This window comes from Nothobranchius furzeri, chromosome 16, assembly GCF_043380555.1.
Source record: "Nothobranchius furzeri strain GRZ-AD chromosome 16, NfurGRZ-RIMD1, whole genome shotgun sequence".
Lineage (NCBI taxonomy): Eukaryota > Metazoa > Chordata > Actinopteri > Cyprinodontiformes > Nothobranchiidae > Nothobranchius > Nothobranchius furzeri.
In genome coordinates this window covers 61,006,926-61,028,718 of record NC_091756.1, presented here as the reverse complement: position 1 = coordinate 61,028,718, position 21,793 = coordinate 61,006,926, and the positions used below count along the sequence as shown (strand labels likewise).

Sequence of the window (21,793 nt, the reverse complement as noted above, 5' to 3'; positions counted from 1 at the left end):
CCACGTTTTAATAGAAAAAGTAGAAACCAGTTTAAATACAAAATCATTTGATTATTTCTATTGATAGGACTTTTCTTTGTTCAGTGCATTTTAAAAAGAAGTCTTTAGAAATCACAAGGTGCTTCGTAAGCACACAGATACAATTCAAAAGAGTTAAAATAAAATAAAAAATGATTAAAGAAATAGAAGAGACAAAGAAAAACATGTGAAATGATAGGAACACCAGCATGAAAATAAAGATTTGAGCAAGAAGTGGATGAACAGGGATTCACACCCCAGACTTGCGCCGATAGATTACTATGTGATAAATAGAAAGTATAGTAACTTTGTAAAACTGTACGTTAAATTTAGAATGATTTTTTAGACTAGTGATGTTTCTGTGCACGGCAAATATATCAGGCAGAAAATGTCCATGAAAAGGTAAAGCCAATACAGCTTTTAGTTTTTATCCTGATATAAACGAGAGATACGGTGTTTTATTTAATCCCCACTACTTTAGAGCTCCGTGCTTTCATGTATTTCTGAATTGTTTGTCAGTGAAGAACAAACATCCAAGTTGTCAAAAATAAACCCCTCATTAAATCTTTACGCACAAAAATAAATGCCATTAGAGTGGGCTGTAGGTGGACTGCTGAGTCTCCAGTTTGGTGCCATGCACTTGTGTAATTGTTGTGTTCCTCCTAAAAAGGTCATTAACTCCTCGGGTGACAAGCAAAACGTCCTAAATGAAACTAAGGAAGTTTAGGATGACCATGATTTGCATGGCATCAGAACCCTACCGGCAACATTTAGTGCAGCCTTTAAGAGCATCCTCATCAACAGTTGCAATTATAAAATCTGGAATTAATAAATGCATGGAACGGTTTTTCTGCATTACCTTGGTTTGGTAACCCCAATGCTAAAACAGACACAAAACAAAGAAAGTACAACAAATAAATTAATTGGAAAACTTTAGTGATGACCTTAACAACCAGCACTGTAACTAAACAGTTGTCACGGTCAGGATGGGGGAGGTGGAAACCAAAACGCAGAACCCAGAACGACTCAAGGCAGAAGGTCTTCAGAAGATCATCAATTAATTTAGAGGATGTGCCAAAGTCCAAAAGGCACTAAAAAAAGAACCAAACTCAGGCCTAGTCCACACGTAGCCGGGTTTTTTTTTAAAACGAATATCCGCCCCTCCAAAAACTTGCATCCACACCACCGCGTTGTAAAAACAAACTCTGTCCACACGTACCCGGATAAATACGTTGTTAAGGACATGCCATACCTGTAGGGGGCAGTACCTCCCCCGTTCTTAACCTCGTCCTTCGTCTGTGGTCTTCCGCAAGGAGCAGTAATTCCGCTTGCAAAAACAAACAAGCAGAAAGAGCTTGGACAATTGATAAAGCGAGCGCAGCTCTGAGGGCATCCATGCTGTCGGCTAGTGTAAACACAGGTCGCACACGTGATGTCAGCATTTTTTGTCGCGGAAAGTGACGTTGTGGACCTTAAAACTCCGGTTTTGTCTGTCCACACGCAGACACCCAAAACGGAGAAAACGCAGATCTTCACTTTGGCCGGAGTTTTTAAAAAGATCCGTTTTCGTGTGAAAAAAACTCCGTTTTCGTGTGGACGACAGGCCAAAACGTAGAAACATATCTACGTTTTGGCAGATCCCCGGCTACGTGTGGACAGGGCCTTAATGTTACCAAAACAAACTCACTCGTGAGCACGGACTAGGAAGGCACGAGGAGGACAGAAACACACTGACGAATGCAATGAACCAACAAACACAGAGTGACAAGACAAGGCTCTTAAACGCAGAGGGAGGTAATCAGGGAAACAGGTGACAGGTGTGAGGAGTGTGAGCTGAGGAGGAGAAACTGGTGGAATCAATTAACTAAATGGGAAGGGAGAGAGCCAGCAAGGGAGGGTAGATGAACATTAACCTATAAAACATGGATCTAACTAAACCTAAAAGACAGAGGGCAAATATAAACCACTAATAACCAGATGGGTGAGGAGAACTGAGCTAAAGACAACTAGGAAAACCAGGGACTGACAGAAGGGGGCACAGGACATGACACCAGTATCATCTTCACAGAAGAGTCGAGCAGAGGCATCAAAAATAAAGCTTTGATTTTGTTGAATGGATTCTGCGTTGCTCCACTTTTTTTCTCTTTGCCAGATAATGTAAAGCTCCAGGTTTGGCTCTTGTGACCTTTGTTCAGCAGCCATGGATACAAGGGAGCGTCGCACCAGCACAACAAAGGCTGCTAGTGGAGCCAGATTACAGATCTACCTGATAGCAGGTAAGTGAAAGTGACAAGCAAGTAGCATCCCTTACTGATGTGATAATTACCTGCAGCCCACTGTCTGGGGAAGGTTATCTTAGAAAGCAGCCAGTGCTCAGCGAAAATGTCTCAAAGTGGAGCAGCAGTTTATTTATATATTTTTTGGGTGTGGGGGGGGGGATTAGTTTGTCATTACAAATTCTGAAAAATATCTGCAACTGGTTCATCTTATTGTTTGATTGATTGATAAATTAAACACAACAGCGAAGAAAATTTGCCTTTCAGATACGTTTTTATTGTCCATCCAGCTATTTTCTTCTGCCTATCCGGAGTTGGGCCGTAGGGCAGTAGCCTAAGCCGAGAGGCCCAGACTTCCCTCTCTCCAGCCACTTGGGCCAGCTCCTCTGGGGGAATCCCAAGGCGTTCCCTGGCCAGCTGACAAACAGACCGTAGTCCCTCCAGCTGGGTCTTTCCTTAGGTCTCCTCGTTTGGCAGCAGTAGATCAACAGGTTGAGCGGATGTCCAGACACTTAACCCACCTTGCCTGCTGGTGGTGGTCAGAGGGACCGGTGGCGCCTGTGCTCGGCAGCCTCGCCTCTATCTATGCGCCTCAGGGCAGCTGTGGCTACATCGTAGCTCATCCCCATCGGCGTGTGAATGTGTGTGTGAATGGATGAATGATACACTGCAGTGAAAACGCTTTGGAGTCCTCTGATTCTGAAAGGCGCCATACAAGTGCGGCATCATTCCTCCTTCCTGTTGATCGGGTCCAGAAAACCTCACCAGGGAGGTGTCCAGGAAGCATCCTAATTAGATGCCAGAGCCACCTCTACTGGCTCCTCTCAATGTGGAGGAGCAGCAGATCTACTCCGAGCCCCTCCAAGATGACTGAGCTTCTCACCCTATCTCTAAGGGAGAGCCCAAAAGCTAATTTTGGCCGCTTGCATCCACAGCCTCGTTCATTCAGTCACGAACCAAAGCTCGTGACCGTAGGTGAGGGCAGGGACGTGGATCGACCAGTAAATGGAGAGCTTTGCCTTCTGGCTCAGCTCTCTCTCTTCTCCTCCACTCGGGGAAGGACCCCATCCCTGACCTGGACTCAAGACCATGGTCTCGGATTTAGAGGAGCAGAATCTAGTCCCAGCTACTTCTTTTATTCTTTTTATTCGTTTTTAATTATTGATCTCTCAAACCAACCAGGCCCTGCTGCTAAACTATGACCTAGCTGTGATAAACCACACTGTTAACACATCAAATTTATATCGCGCTTTTTAGGACACTCAAAGACGCTTTCATGCACTCTCACATTCACACACATTCAAAAGGATGACTTGTGTTTATTTTTATACGTTTTCTGCTGTGACAGACTAATTCGATATCTATTCTTTTATAGTTGTAGTAAAAAGTTGTGTGTGTCTGTTTTAATTCATCCTGCATGGAGCAAATGCCACCTGATAATTTTGTTCTACAGTATCTTGTTGCTACAGCAACACCATGGCTGTGTCCCATAACACCACCTTCCCCTGATGACATGGACGTAATTTGGGGGGGCATGTCCCCCCCACTTTTTCCAAAGTCAAGTTTTGACCCCTGCACTTTTTACCATCCAAAAACAATATTACGCTATGTTAAATTGACACTGGTTGAGCTCTAGGACCAAGCAGAAAACAACCGTTTGTGTTGAAGCCGGTTTCCCATTAGAGCATACTGTAAAGATACACCCCGTCCCCCCCACTTCTAAAGTGAAAATTGCGTCCATGCCTGATGACACCGACCGGGTATGCCGGTCTCACTCACCTCTAACCCTAACCACCTCCTAATTCCATGTAATGTGAAACAGTCAAGTGTAATGCTCAAGTAAAGAATGTTGGTGTAAACCACTGTGAGACTGAAGTTGGTCTAAGATTGCAGCTGCACACGTAGGGCCCGGCTGCACTCAGACTAGACATGACTTCACCTGATCAACAGTGCATCGCTTTTATTCTGATTTACGGAAAATTGGCTTTTTGGTAAAGAGAACATTTCTTAGCCCGCTTTGTTGAAACTCTTGAAATATCCTTCTTCTTCCAGATGAACTTTGAGACAGGAACCAAACTCAGTTGCAGGTTAGAGAAGCTGCAGTGACAGATGTGATGTTTGTGCTTCACTGGGAACAGTTACGTTCTGTTTTAGTTCAGAACATAGAGAGCGCCTTCAGCTTAATAAAGTCTTTAACTTTCTTTTTTTTTAATTTAACAATTTTGAGAGAAAGATGGAGGGCGTCCAACCAGAGACAGAGGACTCCAAAGCGCTTTACACTACAGGAAATGATTCATCCTATCACAAACACATTAATACTCTAGTGGTGATGAGCTACATTGTAGCCACAGCCACCCTGGGGTGCACTGATAGAGACGAGGCTGCTGTCCCCTTGACCACCACCAGCAGGCAAGGAAGATGAAGTGTCTTGCCCAAGGGCACAACAGCAGAATTCCCTAGGGACCTGGGATTGCCCCTGCAACCCTCTGATTACCGGATAACCCCATCTACCTGCTGAGCTACTGCTGCCTCTGAACTCTTCGGGCACTCGTTGCCCATCTTTGGGTCAGGTCACAGGTCCTGCAGGTCTTTCAAATAAAAATGTTTGTTATGTTTTACTAAATAAACTCCAGGTTCTAAACTGCTGGAATGTCCCTTTAAATCCTCCTAGATCAGACGTGGCTGTGGTAAATCTGCAGACTGGACCGTGTTTCTGAACCATTCTTTGTCTCTGGTGCTCTGATGAGGATCGCTGTGAGGCGTGCTGTGGAGAGCAGCGACAGCACCGATGCGTCCGAGGGAAAGCTCCTGGGTTTGCCTACATTCAGGTTTACCTAGATTTAAAACCAAAAGATGAAAATTTTACAAAATCAAATGTCATTTGCATAAAACGAAAAGAATTCTGTTTGTTTATTCGGTCAGAAACATATCAGATGACTGCTTTAATCCAACATCCTCATCCACATCAGAACGTGTTTGAGGCTGCTGGGCCCGGTGCTTGATGGGATGATGTGGATTACATTTCGCAAACTGACCTTGGCCTCGTCTCGTTTTTGCTGCCTGCCACTCGAACGCAGCGATGGCAGCGTGCGTCGCATCGCTGCCAAATAAAGCCCAAATATCCCCCTGATGATTAAGGTCACTCATACGCTGCTCTACAGAAGCCCTCCTGGTGTAAGCCTCAGAGAGCAGACAGAGGGAGGGTGGAGGGCCGGGACGAGCCTTTGGACTCCAGTTGGTCGTCATGCCTTCACTGTCAGGTCTCCCCAGGTCTCTCCAGGTTCTTCTTGCCTCACTGCGACCAGAAAAGCTGTAGCCAGAGCTGGTCTCAGAGGCAGCGTGACCTGTTGATGACTTTCATTTTTGTGTCATTAAGAGGTTTAAGCTCCTTCATGAGTTTATCCCTGGATCACGGGGATCTGCTGGGCTCACCGGTCATTTGCCGTCAGCGTCCCGGGAGCTCAGATTGTTAGGGCTGCTTTACTCTGAAAATGATGGAAATGTGTTGGACTAATTTGGCTTTAGTGGGATTGGCTGAATATTAGTCCACTCATCCAGCGGATTATCCCCCTTCGCTGCAGTGAACATACTGCACATGCTGAGATCTGTCAAGCGCCCATACACATCTCATTTTCCTCCGGTATTTCACATCACGGGCGTGCGTTCATCCCACATGTGCACGTTCCCCGCTGTAAAGCCGTGCAGCGTCTAACTGTGGTGATAATGAGAGCTTTGGGAGCTCCTACCCAGTCAGATGAGCTTATCTGCACAGACAGGGTGTGTATTCATTTAATCTGAGTTCAACATCAGGTGTCAAGTACGATTACACACTGAAAGGATTGGTGTTTCATATTAAATTCACATGCACTGGTTTGAAAACAAAAGCCCTGACGGTGGTTCCCTTCAATCATTTACCAGCAGAAGTTGATGCTAGCTTCATGCTCTTACCTTCAGATATACATTTAATGTTGTGAGGATTTCCTCCCTAATTTCCTCCCCCTGCAGCAACTCCCGATTGGCTGGGCCATGCCGGAGTGACAGCTGGTATGATGTAATGACAACCCCTCCACACAAGTTATAAAGAGCAATATCTAGTTCCCTGGATTGAGATAAGCCGAGGTGGATTAATGCGGCGGGACACTGAAATGTTTGCTGTGTAAACGCTCTGTTTATAAAACAATGTGTGGTTTCTGTATGAGAAAACCGATCCGGCAGATGGCATGAGCTCCAAAAGTTCCTCCATGTTGAAGGCACTGCTGCTCCACGGTTCAGCTCATGAGGCTTAATGGGATTTTAAAGTCTACATTCAGATGATTTCTATATAGAAAAACTGGGATTATCTTTCAGGCTGTTTAATCTCCCTCGCTCTCTCTCGCTCTTTTTTTTTTCCCCGAGCCTGCCCCACCGTTTTAGCACTCGTGGAAAAGCGGAGTGACTGTGAGCGCTGCGATCAATGGACGCTAGAGTGCAGACGGCCTATCAGCTCAGAGAACCAGAGAGATGCCCTGTGGACCATTCCTCTAACGTGGAGCACGCTCAGTCGATTTGATTCACTTCAGCCCGGCTGCCGTGCCCGCCTTTCCAGAAGAGTTCCACATCGTGCTCAACAGGGACGGGAACGAGGCTTCACCAGGCTGCGCCGCCACTGCTAGACGCCGACCTGGTGTCCTCTTTCACTGAGGAGCAGCTTCATCGCTCCAAGCTCAGAGGGGGGTGGGGGCGGGCACCGGTCTGCATCTTGGACCATCTAGCTCCTCAGCAGAAAACTAAAACTCCACTGAGAACAGCAGGAGAGGTTCTCTCACTTCCTGAGCTGGACTAAGAACTGACCATCCACCTGACTCCCATCATGCCTAACTCCTTCCAGCAGAGAAAAGGTGAGACTTCTTTGTTTTTGTTACTCAAAACCACAAATGCCTCCTCCAGTGCAAGATGGAGACGTGTGGCAGGAAGAGAACTAATATTTAGTTTACCATGTGACTTTTGCTATTGCCACTGAAATCCTTCACAAAAACAATCAAATGCATTCAAAAGCGTGGGATTTTTCAGCTTTTTAAAGAAAGTGGAACATCTCAACATGTAAAATCGCTAAAGATATTAAAATCAATCAATCAATCAATCAAATTTTATTTCTAAAGCGCTTTTCAAACAAAGTGTGATTCAAAGTGCTTTACAAAATGACCCCAGATTCCCATAACAGGTTAAAAACATTTACAAACATATGCAAGCACACGCAGACTCACACACACACACACAAGTAAAAATTATATTAGGCTGAGTCCAGATGAGCCAAGAATGGTAACGCAAGGAAACGCCATCAGAGGAGCCGTCTGCCCCGGCAGCATCAGGTCTTCCACACTAAGTCAGGGCGCTCAGTGGAGGGGGAGCATAGACCCCCACCCATAGAGCGCCCAGGAAACTACAGTCGACCACCGCTCCCGGGGCAGAGGGCCCCCACAGAGGAAACACTGGATTAAAATGAGTAAAAATGTAATAAAAGAGCTAATATAAATGACAAAAGTTAGAAAATAAGTAATAAATAAAATGATATAGACAGTAAAATAATAATTTAATAATAAAACTGTGCTAAAATATAATTATATAGAGCATGCAAAGCAAGTAATAAAATATAATCATGCAAAAAGAGAAATAAAACCGTAGAAAATATTCAGAAGAGCTTCACAATTAAAAACAGACGCTGAGAGATACCCTCACACCAGGGCAGATTAATCCAAAAAAACTTATAAGATTTCATTTTTATGATTAAGATTTTTAAGATTAGGTTTTAACTGACGCAAAATAATCAACAGAGTCCAGATCTTTGGTCCAAAGAACGTCCAAAAGCCTTGGGCCACCAAAGAGAAGGCTCTGTGCAAAACGATCACATCTTCTAAATTTGATCATTTCATTGTCCGTATAACCGACAGGAGTTGATTTTTATTCACTTTGACACATTTTTTCAGGTGGATTTGTTGTAATGAAGTTTAAATTAATTAATCTGTTTTACTTTTATATGGGAAAAAATAAACAATTTTCCAGAGATACTTTAACGAAGTCAGTTTTCCAGTGTAGATTGTCGATGCAATCCTAAAATAAGGTGTTTTTTTCTTGCATCCTTGCAAGAAAATATGTGCAATGCCTAGTTTCATCAAGCCCTACTATCTTGTCATTTTATGCCCAGTAGGAACATCAGCACTCAGTAAACTGGACCACAGCCAAACATTCCCCGTTTGTGGAGGCCAGGAACAAGTGGCTCACTCACACCTGCGCTGATAAATCGGTATATTTCCATAGAGCCTTTAGGTCGGTCAGCTAATCTCTGAGATTTAATCAATACGCTGTTCAACCGTTTGTTCGCCCACAACCTCGGCAGGAATGCAAACTAACAGTAAAGCTGTACAGCGTGATAGAACAACTGACATCTGATAAGCAAATGGGAGAAGTAAATCCACTGCAGAATGGCTTCGCTGGATTTTATCTACATGTAAATAAGACTTTTAACGCCAACCAGGAGGCAATATGAGCTAACTGAGAGAACTTTTTGATTCATTTTTGATTTTCATACCAGCTTCACACAAGAATCCTCTCCTGTGAGCACAAGGGACAATGAAAACAAAAGGTGAGTGGTTGAGATGAAAGACTTCTTACTACCAGAGAGCCTCTTTTTATTTTGAAAGTTTCATTTTAAAAGCAGCAGATCATTAAGGCACACTTCTGACCCACGCTTGGCTGGAAAATGTGCTCAGCTGATTTTCTTTTATAATTCACATGTGCTACTTTTGGCAAGTTGCTTGTGGTCTCTCGTGTGCAGAAGAAAACATTGTTTTTTCAAAGTGCAGCGCATATCAAAAGTAGCTGTCTGCCTGATGAAGAGCAGATAACGGTAATGTGAAGGTGTCGAGCACCAGAGATGGCACAGTCTGAACTTCCACCCGCCATTTCCTGGGCTGCAGAGATGCTTTAAATGAAAGAGAAGAGGGACACGGTGACTGTTAGTGAGACTAAAGCTGAATTTTTACATTTCACAGAAAAATAAATCTAAGTTCATTAGGTCTAGTTTGTTTTAACCGTGGGAAATGACAGTAAACAAATGAAATCTTCATTATTAAGTTGTGAATGTCAAATCAAAGAAGTTCACAGATGGATAAAAAAAGATTTTAAAGGTCACTCTGTTTACTAATGAACAATTGAAATGTACATGGGTATGGAGTGCTGATTGCAAAGGGATCATTTGAAAATGAACAGATATCTATTTTTACATATTTGGGTTTAGATCATATTTTAAAACATTAAAAAATTATTTAAAGGTCAAACCTACATTTGTTAGATTAAACAAAGATTTACAGTAAAATCTTAAAATTGAAAGTTGAACCTAAATATTTAGAATTCAATCTAAATATTGAAAGTTAAGCTGGAATATTTAAAATCAAACACAAATATATACATTTAAATTATATTTGACTGTTTAATTTCAAATATAAATATATAAAGTAAAAGACAAATATTTAGAATCAAATATAAATGTATAAAGATACTTTTAGAAACCTAAAATTACTACTGTGGTTGTTTGAAACTAAATATTTAATTGACATGGAAATTAAGATTGCCATAAAACAGATGTAAACCAAAGTAAACTCTGGGATTTGTTAAATTTTAAGATCGTGTGAACCCATTTAAACTTTGGATCATAGATAAATGATCAGAACAGACTTGTGCAATCGGACCATCAAAACTACCCAATGTTAGGTAAAGGATCTCGTCGCCCTGATTTCATTTTGGTAGGCTTCTTCTGCTCTAGTGCTTTATGCATATTATAGATTTGTATTTATATTTTTGTATTTGATATTCAATTTTTAAAAAAATAAATTTGGACATCATATTATGTTTTTAAAGAATAAACAGGGTGAAAATGGGATAGAAAAATATTTGACATGGTCACACCTCATCGTTGTGAGGAATTAAATGTGGCAAAATGTACATGTGATGCCCCATACACACACAAACGCATGTATGTTTTTTATTATGTCAACTGGAGTCAAAATGCTGGAACTTTCTCTTCTGTGTGTTTAATTGAAAAAAATAATAGAGTTTTATATTTGATATATTTATTTAGACTTCTGAGGCTCAGTGGGATCACTTTCATCCTCACCCATCCCGTGTTTCTATGTTGGATTTAAATCCATTTACCTCTTTAGCTGGAGGAAACCATCCAAGGAGCTGATGTGAAATGCACCTATTTACTGCTGGCTGCAGGGGAGGTTTGATGCACAGGAAACCTGCTGGAAACATGGGGGGGCAAAATAAAAGCAAAAAGAATTTGATGTGCACATTTCTGTAGTGGATTTGACCTCTCGTGTCTGCATGTGAGGTAATTAAAAACGTAGATGTGCTTAGTGAGATTTTTAACAGTGCTCTGCTCTGGATTGTATTCATATTTTAGGATTTTCCCGACACAAAGGCAGCAGCGCTGACGCGGTGGTTGTGCTGAGGACACCTTGCTGCTGCACAGCTCTTGTTGAACCGTGGCCTGGAGCTAGGTGTGTGTTTAACCAGCTCCATAGACCAGTATCAGCAGCTGGCGTTCAATTCAACAAGGCTACTTTAACCTGGCAGTGGAAAAACGACTCCCTGGATGAATCTGAAATGGTTGCAATCTAAACTGGGCCAGGGTTTGACAGAGAGCAGGAGCAGAAGAAGAACAAGCAGGAGGGGGCTGGAACAGAGGGAATGACTCCTCATTCCGCCGTGTTCGCTCCATTTTTACAAACTAATAATTTGAGGAAACTCACAATCAATTTGTTGTGGGGCTGATTTTATGAATTGAAACTGGCTCAGCAGCTTTCCGTCTGAACCGTTTACATTTTTCCAAACATGTTGACAGTGAAAGTTTCCACTGCTTCCTGAGAAATACGCTCTGAAAGTTGCCTCTGTTGCCCAAACAGATCAAACGATGAGCTAAAGATGAACTCTGCACAGCCTGATCAGAAGTACCCTTTCTGAAATGTTACGATCTGGTGTTTGTGTTGTCTTGCTGTTCATAATCACACCAACAATGGTACTATTACGTCCAATCACAGTGGGAAACAGCAGGAAGTCAACCAAAATGTATTGAAAGATAACTTTTTGATTGGTTGTTATTTTTTCCTACTTTTTGAGACATGCACGCTTCAGAGGTTTGTCCTGGCGCAGTATGAAGAGGAGTCAAAAGCAAAAATACCACCGATCCGGAAAGATTCCCAGCCTATCCCGATTTAACGCTCCGCGCTGAATGGAAGACGTGTTGACAGTTGAGTGGAAGAAGGGGGTTGATTCAGACAGATGGTTCTTATTGGATCATTATTGAGGGTGGCGCGGAGAAATAAGGCCCACTTGTTTACCATATCAATCCCACCGATGAAGCGTCCTGTCAAAAAAAAAAAAGAATACCTCTGTTAAAACCCCAGAGCAAAGCACTGAAAACAATCCTGGCAGAGGTTTGTTTTGAACGTGGTAACTCGTGTGCCCTGGAGCTCGTGCAGCAAACGCTCAGGCTGTAAAGGTTTGTGAGGACGGCGGCCCTTTTATCCCGGTGTTTTGTGGAAGTAGCCGACCCGTCATCCAGCAGACGGCACACTGACAGGACGCCGTGTGAGGAATGCGTGGAAAATTCCACGGTTTGACACTGCAGGCTGCATTCCAGGCTCCTCTCAGCTGGCCTTGAGGAAGAACCGAAGCTCCGAGCCTCGATTCGAACACACACCTCAGCTCACAGTCTCGGCATGTTGACTTAACGTGATCCAGTCAGAGAACTCCAAGCTTCTTTTAAAGGAATGTGGCTGTTTTTAAGTAATCTTTAACAAATCTTAACGCAGAAATCAATAAAATTACAAAACAAACATCAGAATTAGGAGGAGAACCTGTAGTGTCAACCCCAGAATGGCTGTTATGTGAGTGCAGGCTGTAGGTTTATGGTTGTGCTAAATCTTCTCGTGCGGGACGAATTATTCCCTCTAATTTCCTTTATGACATCTCCATCTCATTAGAGGTGTTTATGTTGGTGTTTACAGGTGATGCGTGTGTGTTTTCTGAGTATTCTCAAACACACAGTGAAGGAAATGGTATAAATGCACTCAAAAACTAGAGGGAACTAATCCATTCACACCTGCAGCCCGGGCGGCGTTCCACAAAGGGAAATGGAAACAAATGCAGACAGGAAAATAAAAAAATAAATGATGGGATGAAAGCTTCTGGGATGCACGGAGTTAAAAAGTGAAACTTAACAATATAGAAAGAAATTCTTTTTAAAAAAGGAACTAAAAAGGACCTCTGTAGCTAACAGCATTATCTGTTTGGTGTTACAGCGCAGTTGCATCATGCCTCTCAGAACAAAACTCTGCACTCATCTTTGCTGACAATGAACACTGAAGTTGGCAGAAATTTGCTGTGAAACGAGACAAAAGTGTGCAGTTTACAAAAAAAGAGAAAGTGAGGCAACCTCCGGGCCTCGGGCTTTTGTCAGTGGGCATCTCTGCTCGGTGGCCGGCTACGGGCGACGAGGCGGCTGAGAGATGATTCAGACTGGAAGTAAAAGAGCTTTTATTTTTTTAATTAAACGTGCAGCAACCTGCTCTGGATGTGATTGTTTCTGAACACCGTACCACTGTAACAAAGAGACCAGCAGCCTGATGTCATGACCGCTTAATTATCCACCCTGAATGGAGATCAGGGGGGATTAACCGGCGTGAGCTGAGCGTATTGATCAGCTACTCGCCTCTTCACTGCCCCTCTGTAAAGTGGGTCATTTATTTTTGCAAGAAATTGGATCAGTAAAAAGTTTGCCAAGGCTTTGCAGTCATTATCTTACCCCTGTATGGCAGGGCGCAGCATGAGGCCGTGGTAAATTACACACCCCTCTCCTAACTCCTGGATGCTTTATGGCCGTGCATTATGCATAACTGTGCTGGAGCGCCTTTAACATCCCCCAAGTGGATTGAAATAAAGTTGACGCTGCTCTTTGTTTGGAGCTCAACACAAGTCTTTATTTGGCTGTGCTGAATCGGAGATCGCTGTAAAAAATAAATAAATAAATATGAAAAGAAAAAAGTGCTCATCTTAATTATTTTGGAGACCTTTTTTCTCTTTTCTTCCCCCAGTTGGTTTGTGAACACCTGAAGTGTTTTTAGAGGGAATCCGGATCCAGATGTGGGGATGTTTGGGCGCTCCACAGGGAAATGTCACTCCGTGTATAGCACTAGTTGTATTTTTTTTTAAAAAGAAGAAAGGAACAGCTTGTTGTTCACACAAAGACGAGGACATTAGGAAGCTCAAAAGCCACAAATGCCTGAACGACAATCTGCTGTAGAACTCTCAACAACAACATATTTTTATGTTTTATCCTTTTTAAAACAAGGAAAGTATTTTATTGGTATTATAATTTACGGTGAAATAAAAAAAATGATTAGAATTGATGAAAATGATCAACAAAAACCTCACCAACATGCTCATCCTTAGAGCTGCTGCACAACCAATCCAAAAACCAAATATGTCAAATGTTAAAATGGTTAAAACAATTAAAGTCTATGACTGGTTTGTACGGAAAAGGTTTTGTTTTCGTTTTTTTGTTGCACTATTATGTCTATTTAAAGGGATTTTACTTCTCTTCCAGCCCAACAAATGCTCCTTCTCTGCCAGGGAGTGAATGGGACGAGGAAAGACCGAGAACCTGTGGTTTGGAACCACCACAAACAGGGCTTCCAAGGTGAGTCACTGGCAGTAAGCGTGCCCACATAAACTTTCTCAGATGCTGTCACCTCACAACCCTCTTCCCCATCAACTCTCACACTCTGTGCTGGGATGTCACCAAACGACGCACGAGTTCAAATGAATATATTTTAATCTCCTGCAGGTGTGCTGTCTGACTGGGGTATGTATGGGGTAACAATACCAATAAAATGTTTATACTTGTGAGAAATAACACAATATGGAACATTCAATAATTTTCAAATGTTTTTAATTAAAAATTTTGCAAATATATAAAATTTCAACATAAGTCATAACATTAATTACTGTGGTATTATCGTTTATATGTGTGCATTTTTAGAGTATGAACGCACATTACAGGTTAAGTTACATTTAGCACCAACAACACACAGACCTGACCTTGGCATTAGATTTTACTATGTGTACAACAAGTCTCAGCTTTTGAAACGCCATTAATGACTGAAGCTTATTTGCTTTACAAGTTTCTGTTCTCTATACAATACTCGGAATAAATTCTGATACAGAAATACAGTTGCAGCTCTAAAAAGTGTACAGAACAGTAGTTACACGCAGGGAATAAAAAAAAATAAAACAAGCGTCAACTCTAACCTGAGAAAAACAATCCCATCCACATCCTCCTCCGACTGGCGAATAATAAATCTACTCAATCTAAGGAAATCTTAACAGAATCAGAAGAAAAGAGAGTCTGTGACACAGAACCATCCGCGAGAACCTAATTTAGAGTCTGTGCTGCTGCTCCAGTCTCTCTCTCTCTCTCTCGCTCTCTCTCTCGCTCTCTCTCTCGCTCTCTCTCTCTCTCTCTCTCTCTCTCGCTCTCTCTCTCCCGCGCACGCGCGCGCGTGTATGTGTGTGTGTGTGTTACACGCGACGCAAAGCAACGACACTATGCGCCGCTTCAAGTCCCGGAATATAAATTAGTTCTGAGAATTTCGGGGGCCGGGTTTCACGGAGCCGCTGACGTCGCGAGCTCGACGTGCTGTGACTGCGGGCTCAACCAAAACACGAGGTGGGTTCAGAACCTCCCGGGTCGATTTAACGCGTTATTTTACTCAGATTTATTCGTTATATCTCTGGTTTTTAAGCTAAGAAGCTGTTGATTTTAGTTTTTAAACCGTTTGGTGTCGTGCCCGTTAGAAACATTGCTGTGATTCGCGAACTTTGGCCCGAAGCGCCTCACCCCCTCGCTGGAAAAGTGGTACGGTCTCGGGCTCAAATTCCGAGAATTGTGCTCGTCTGATTCTTAGAACAGGGGTTCTTAGAAGTGGTGATGCAAGAAGTTTCTAGGAAAGCGCTACCAGGTGATTTTTTAAAATTATTTTTTCCCTTTCATTTGGCGCGAAGTTTTTATCTATTATCTATTGTTAATGTTGTAGACTGTTTGTGCCGGCGGGGTGTTTGTGGAGTCCGGTTCTGTGTGGTCTATGCGGGTCGGAACTCTGACGGGGCTGTTATGAACGACAGCCGGCGCGCCGAGCTCTGACAGCTCGGCTGCCCCGGCTCGGCGCTGCGCCGGTCGGGCAGCAGCGCGGACTGACAGCCGCCTCTACCGGCCGTGTTGTAACCGCTTAGTAACGTGCCACGGTTAGAAAATGGAGCCTTTGATCGCAGGAGCTCGGTGTGTTTGTGATTTAATGCCTCGTGAACTTTAATTGCAGAATGGCAGCAGCAGATTCGGGGTATTCCTGCTCCACTGTCTCCATTCAACGCAAAAGACTGCTGCTGTTATCGTAACGCTGTAGCGGAAATATTCCTGCGGAGGGGTGTGTGTGTGTGTGTGCTTTCCGTGGTAGAAGTTGCCTTTATTTTTTTCCACTGTGGCTGTTTGACATGTTTGCAACGCGTCACGTTTTCACCGGGGCTTCGGGCGAAACCCAGTGTTTCATTTCTACTCGTGCTAAATAACTTACACGAGCTTCACCTAGATCCATTTAAAATATATAAAAATACGAGAAATTGTGAACATTTGTTTTAAAATGGCTAAATTAAGAGTTGTCATTTAAATTATTTTTCGGCAATTAGCCTCGTGCGTCTGTGAAGTTGTTGTCACGGACTTTACCAAAGCGTGGGCGCTTGTTTTTCAGCGGAGAGGGGTCTTTATTTACCACCCGTCAGTTGAGACCGTCCCGGTGTTGTGTCAAGAATGTGTTCCCCGCCTGAAACCCTCCCCTCAGCTGTTATGAGTGGATTTCCAGCTGTCCGAGTTGTTCTTCCGCGATAAAAGGCAACAATTGTGATGTAGAAAGATATAATAGGATATTTGCGTCATTAAGCCAGTTCTATGTCTTTTACAAATGTGTGATAGTGTGTAATTTTACTACTGAACACGTGGGAAACTCAATGTAAACATGATGTTAAGCTGCAAGGTTGTTGTTTTTCTGTGGGTAAAAGTGTATGGAGATGCTCTTTTAGCAATTTTATTAAAATAGAAGACCTTAAAACGGGGAGTTTGAGAGGAGAGTGGAGAGAAGCAGGAGGAAAATTTGTTTTCGGCGAGGGAACACATTTCGGCACAACACCTGTTCTATTTAAGGACGTGCCCAGTTACAAACGCGGTGTTGGAGCTGCCATAAAGCCGCCTGTGTGTGAGGAGAGGGTCAATACAGTATTAGTTTTCGCTCCCACAAAGTATTTGACCCAGAACGGCTCCACGGCTGTCTGGACTTCGGAGTGCAGTTTTTAACCACATTACGACACCTGCACGCGCTGCTGCGGGAACGAGATGAGACCCCGCGGTTAAAGTTAGGATCTTTTTGTGTGTCCAACATGAAAAAGTAAAAAATATATATATATAGCTGTTTGTGTCTGATGTTTCCCTTATTTAATCTTAAGTCTGTCTGAGATGACGCGTAAAAACCCAGAAATGAGCAGAAAACTTTCTTCTGTCCCGGTTTAAACACCAAGTTTGTTCGACTCGCAGTTTTTAAATATTGTAGATATTGTTGTGTTTTTTTTTTAATAATTGAAACGTTTGTTTTTGCATGTCTTAACTGAATACAAAAATACGCGAGTGGGTATAAATAGCGCATTCCCAGTTAAAAGCGAAGACGTGGACCGTCTAAATAGAGTAATATGAGCCTCATTCATCACGCCAAGCTGTCAGTCTGTTTCCGTGCGAAAGTCAGGCGGAATCTGCAGCGGGAATTAAAAACCTCGTTTCAACAAACGGCGCCGCCTTCTGGCAAATTCTTATTCCTAATCTGTCCCCTCTGTGGGGTTTTAAACCAGTTAATCCATTCGAGAGCGCAAACATACTGAAATAAAATATTATTGTATGAAAATAAAGCAAAAAGGGCTCTTTTGATTTAAAGATATATCCATGTCCGTTTTGTTTCCTGCAGAACTCGACAAAATGGCCTGTGCAGCTGACAGCTGCATACAGTTCACACGCCATGCAAGCGATGTCCTCCTGAACCTAAATCGGCTGCGGAGCAGAGACATTCTCACGGATGTCACCATCTTGATCAACAGGCAGCAGTTTCGTGCACACAAAACTGTTCTCATGGCTTGCAGGTGAGTGTCTGACTTCGGGTTTGGTGTTTGTGTTGGTTGGAGATGGAGATATGATAATCTGGTGTGTGTGTGTGTGCTTTTTGATTTGACAGTGGGCTGTTCTACACCATCTTCACCGACTCCCACAAATGCAACCTTAATGCCATCAGTCTGGACCCAAAGGTGGACCCAGAGGGCTTTGCCATCCTGTTGGAGTTTATGTACACTTCCCGTCTCACACTAAAGGAAAGTCTGATCGTGTCCATCATGAACACAGCCATTTACCTGCAGATGGACCACGTTGTGGACACCTGCCACAGATTCATCAAATCCAGGTCGGCGGAACGCAACATGCTCCACTGTAACTCCCCGACCTTCTGCATGTTTCTGACCCTCTCTTTTCCTTCGCAGTGACCCGACTGCCAAGTTGTCCAGAGATGAGTTTTTGGTCAGTCCCCTGGTTTTACCTCAGGATGTCCACGCGTACCGGCCCCACGATGTTGTCGACAGTTTGCACAGCCGCATCGCTCCGTTCAGGGATGGAAGGCCCTACGGCACAAACATGTTCAGCGGGGTCAGCACCCCCAGCAACTACCATCTCTACGGGCAGTTCCCCATGCCAGGATTCCCCTTTCCTCTCTGCAAGCTGACTGATACCAAAAATGCTTTTGCTGACCTCTCAAAAAGTGGAATCCACCACAAGCACTGTTCTCCTCATGACAGCAGTAGCATCAGGGCAGAATACACCCGGGCACTTGGCTCCAGCTACTCAAGCATCATCCACTCCACTACCTATGCATCCAGGGAGGTGGGGAGAGATGATGATATGAGGAAGGAGGGACACGAGGGCGTCGGGCAGCCTATCAACTCGAGGAAGCGAGGGCTTCCCGTGTTGACTGTCGAGCACCAAAAGGACAGGGATCACGCTCCGCAGGCAGAAGAGGACCTCATTCATCAGCACTACCCGCTGGGAATCCCCTCCACAGGACGGAAGAGTCTCATGAGCAGCCCACAGAGCCCCCTCAAGTCTGACTGTCAGCCCAACTCCCCAACAGAGTCCAGCAGCAGCAAGAACGCCAGCCTGTCTCATATCGGTGGAGGACAAGCTCCGCAGGGGGCAGCCGACCCTAAAGCCCGTAACTGGAAGAAGTACAAGTTCATCGTGCTGAACCAGAGTGCAAAGGAAGACGAGACAGGGCTGAGGGACCCGGGGCTCCACTCCCCTCAGCGCCTCGGCCTGCAGCACTACCTTCACCCCTCAGACTCCGAGCACCTCGACCCTCAAACAACCAGCAAGAGTGGCGATCACAGCGAGGATCTGCCCGTGCCACAGGCGAGTCGGCTCAACAACATCATCAACAGGTGAGGTGGTTTCACGCCGCTTTGCGTCACGACTCTCACACGCTTAGTGGTTTTAGCGATTCTTTCACTTTTCTCTTTCTTCTGAAGCCATAATCTGATCCTAGAGAAAATTTTAACTTCTGCATTTGTTCGTATCGTTAACGTCAGTGCACTTGAGGGGTCGCTGAGGAGCAGCGACGGCCACCCTCCACACTACCTGAACCGCCTCAGCTGCTCCACCTGTGGCTCCCAGTCCGCGCAGCACTCCGACGTCTGCCCCAGCAGCTCCCGGTCCCGCCTCTCAGAGGACATGGCCGAGCTCCACTCAGAATACTCCGACTCCAGCTGTGGTGTGTTTTGGGGCCACTTCCCATCAGAACCACCTCCACCAGCCGGATCACCAGCAGCTAAACTTTACTCTGGTTTCTCCCGCACAGAAAACGGCGCGTTCTTCTGTAACGAATGCGACTCCAAGTTTGCCGACGACGAAGCTCTGAAGCAACACATGCTTCAAGTGCACAGCGACAAGCCATACAAGTGCGACCGCTGCCAGGCTGCTTTCAGATACAAGGGCAACCTCGCCAGCCACAAGACCGTCCACACAGGTCAGAGCTCCGTCCGACCTCACCTATCGCCGTTCGTGTGTCTCTGCTGCGGGAGTCTAACCTGATGCCTTCTTTTCAGGAGAGAAACCGTATCGCTGTAACATCTGTGGTGCTCAGTTTAACAGACCAGCTAACCTCAAGACTCACACTCGCATCCACTCAGGAGAGAAGCCATACAAATGTGAGACGTGCGGAGCCCGATTCGTACAGGTGCGGCTCTCTGCTGACACGTCTGCCTGCTCTTTTATCACCATAGCCCTCCTGGTCCACCTCTGCGTACAACACACGTCTAAAAATCAGATGTTTGAATTCATTTATTATTATTACTTTACACAGGCCACCATAGATTTTTACTTGGTGTGGGCATTAACGGCTTAAAAGTAAAAATGAGCCATAAAATGATCTGGTGATCAGGATCGACAAGAATTCATCCCAGCAGTTCGTGAGCTCACACACCAACAGACCTTCTTGCTCTTAGAATCATATTTTTCAAGGAAATTAGAAGTAATTTTAATTCTTTTTAAGCTAATTATAGTCATTTGTGATAAATCAGTGTTGATAGGCCAGAGATGCTAAAAGAAAACAAATCACAGTTGGGTATAGAACCTAAAACTAGAATCTGTGCGTTTGCAGTTAAAGGCTGTCCAGAAGTGAGATTTGGCTCCCGTTAACAGATTTTCTGGTTTGCTCATGACTCAGGTTGCTCATCTTCGAGCCCATGTTCTGATCCACACGGGCGAGAAGCCGTACCCGTGTGAGATCTGTGGAACTCGCTTCCGTCACCTGCAGACGCTGAAGAGCCACCTGCGCATACACACGGGAGAGAAGCCCTACCATGTAATTATAATAATTCACCTCTCTCTGGTTAGCTTAAAACAAAACAAGGTGTTAAAACGTCTGAAAAATAACTGCTTTTGCTTTTCTTCCATGTTTTTCTTTCAGTGTGAAAAATGCAACTTGCACTTCCGCCACAAGAGTCAGCTCCGGCTGCACCTCCGGCAGAAGCACGGCGCCATCACCAACACAAAGATCCAGTACCGGATGGCTACGGCCGACATAGCCACTGACTTGACAAAGGCATGCTAGGCTGAATTGATAATCATGCAGGCAATCTTGACCTTTATAAACCCCGACGTGTACAATCTTCCAAAAGTGTCAAAAGCGTAGTGCCACACTGTGTTCAATAGACAATTCAATTGGCTGCATTTGCCATTCAAACGGGTTTCCACTACATGTGAACATAGAGCTGCTGGAGGCTCCTGAGTCACTTTACGGTTTCTATATAGATAGAAATGATATATACATATATGTGTGTATATATGTATGTATGTTGGGAGTGTTTTTAAGCTTTGAAGGCACCTAAATAAAGCTTTATTTTGAGATGGATAAAATGTAAACAATGTTTTTGCAAATACAGTATTTTATATCAGAGAACTTAATTTTCTGAGAGTATTGAACATTTTGACAGGTGGTACATATATTTTGAGATAAAAGGCTTTACGGCTGTATACGGTCTGTACGTTTTTATGTCGTCGAGTTGCCATGTTCAGAGGAAGGGATGGGACTGGAGCGTGTCGGGTGGCTGTCGCTGTCTGAAACACAAGCGTTTGGTACTTTCTCACAGAGAGCGGGCGACTGCATAACTATTGTGACATTGTGTGATTGCTCTCTGCTGGCAGAGCCAATCTGAGTGGTGAACTCTGTTTGCAGGTACTGCTTTGTAATGACCAAGAATTTGCTTCAGATGTATTTGTATAGACGTGAATTTTCTCTTTCTTTTCGGTTTATTTGCTTTTCACAAGTGAAGGTTTACAGTTTTTGCTCTTTGTTCCGGACCCTGACGTAAACTTGTGTCAATGTTCAGTTTGTAGATACACTGTGTATTCAATGTGCCTTTCTCTAGGGTGACTGAATTTCTCTGCGTTCAGCCCAGGTCTAATAAGGTACAACTCAAGGACAACGCGTGTCCTGGATCCCCGTGTGTGTGAGCGTGTGTGTGCGTGTGTATATATATTTGCAAATGCTCGGCCGTAACATTAGAACATAAAATTATTTCATTGTAAATTTTCAGGATTTTTCTTTTCTTTTGTAAAATAAATACTGAAAAAAATGCATTAAAATTGTTGTACGTTATAAATGTATGAATGTAAAATAAAGGTACTGAGTTTCTATGTATTACAACTAGAATCTGTCGTGTTTGTGGAGAATGACCACCAATAAATGAGCAGTTTTTCTCTCATTGCAGAAAGATTATTTTCACAGCATGGATGTAATTTTTACTTTAGAAGTGGGGGGGACACGTGG

The 21,793-nt window shown here is 43.8% G+C and overlaps 1 protein-coding gene and 1 long non-coding RNA gene across 4 annotated transcripts; one reads left to right on the top strand and one right to left on the bottom strand.

The window, feature by feature from the left end:
- The first annotated feature begins 7,128 nt into the window (after window positions 1-7,128).
- Window positions 7,129-21,662, top strand: bcl6aa (BCL6A transcription repressor a). 3 transcript variants are annotated; one of them, XM_015962367.3, is made up of 10 exons: window positions 7,129-7,171; window positions 13,939-14,031; window positions 17,393-17,564; window positions 17,657-17,878; window positions 17,955-18,905; window positions 19,053-19,234; window positions 19,322-19,489; window positions 19,569-19,699; window positions 20,189-20,326; window positions 20,432-21,662. In XM_015962367.3, exons 1-10 carry the CDS (start codon window positions 7,144-7,146, stop codon window positions 20,573-20,575), a joined length of 2,229 nt encoding a protein of 742 aa, XP_015817853.3. In that variant the 5' UTR covers window positions 7,129-7,143; the 3' UTR covers window positions 20,576-21,662. The 3 variants fall into 3 exon arrangements, with proteins under 3 accessions (XP_015817853.3, XP_015817854.3, XP_015817856.3); XM_015962368.3 differs by lacking the exons at window positions 7,129-7,171; window positions 13,939-14,031 and adding an exon at window positions 15,261-15,352; XM_015962370.3 differs by lacking the exons at window positions 7,129-7,171; window positions 13,939-14,031 and adding an exon at window positions 15,474-15,669.
- On the bottom strand, window positions 8,922-14,816 carry LOC107387413 (uncharacterized). The gene is made up of 3 exons (XR_001573197.3): window positions 14,643-14,816; window positions 10,482-11,697; window positions 8,922-9,252 (listed from the first exon to the last, which is right to left on the bottom strand). It is a non-coding gene; the product is annotated as an uncharacterized lncRNA (long non-coding RNA).
- Window positions 21,663-21,793: the final 131 nt, after the last annotated feature.

What these genes read in the sequence shown, in the direction of transcription:
- bcl6aa (XM_015962367.3), top strand. Translation starts at nt 7,144, where the DNA reads ATGCCTAACTCCTTCCAGCAGAGAAAAG. An exon ending in CTCAACAACATCATCAACAG is followed by an intron (nt 18,906 to 19,052) that starts GTGAGGTGGTTT and finishes CGTTAACGTCAG; the next exon opens with TGCACTTGAGGGGTCGCTGA. An exon ending in CGGGAGAGAAGCCCTACCAT is followed by an intron (nt 20,327 to 20,431) that starts GTAATTATAATA and finishes TTTTTCTTTCAG; the next exon opens with TGTGAAAAATGCAACTTGCA.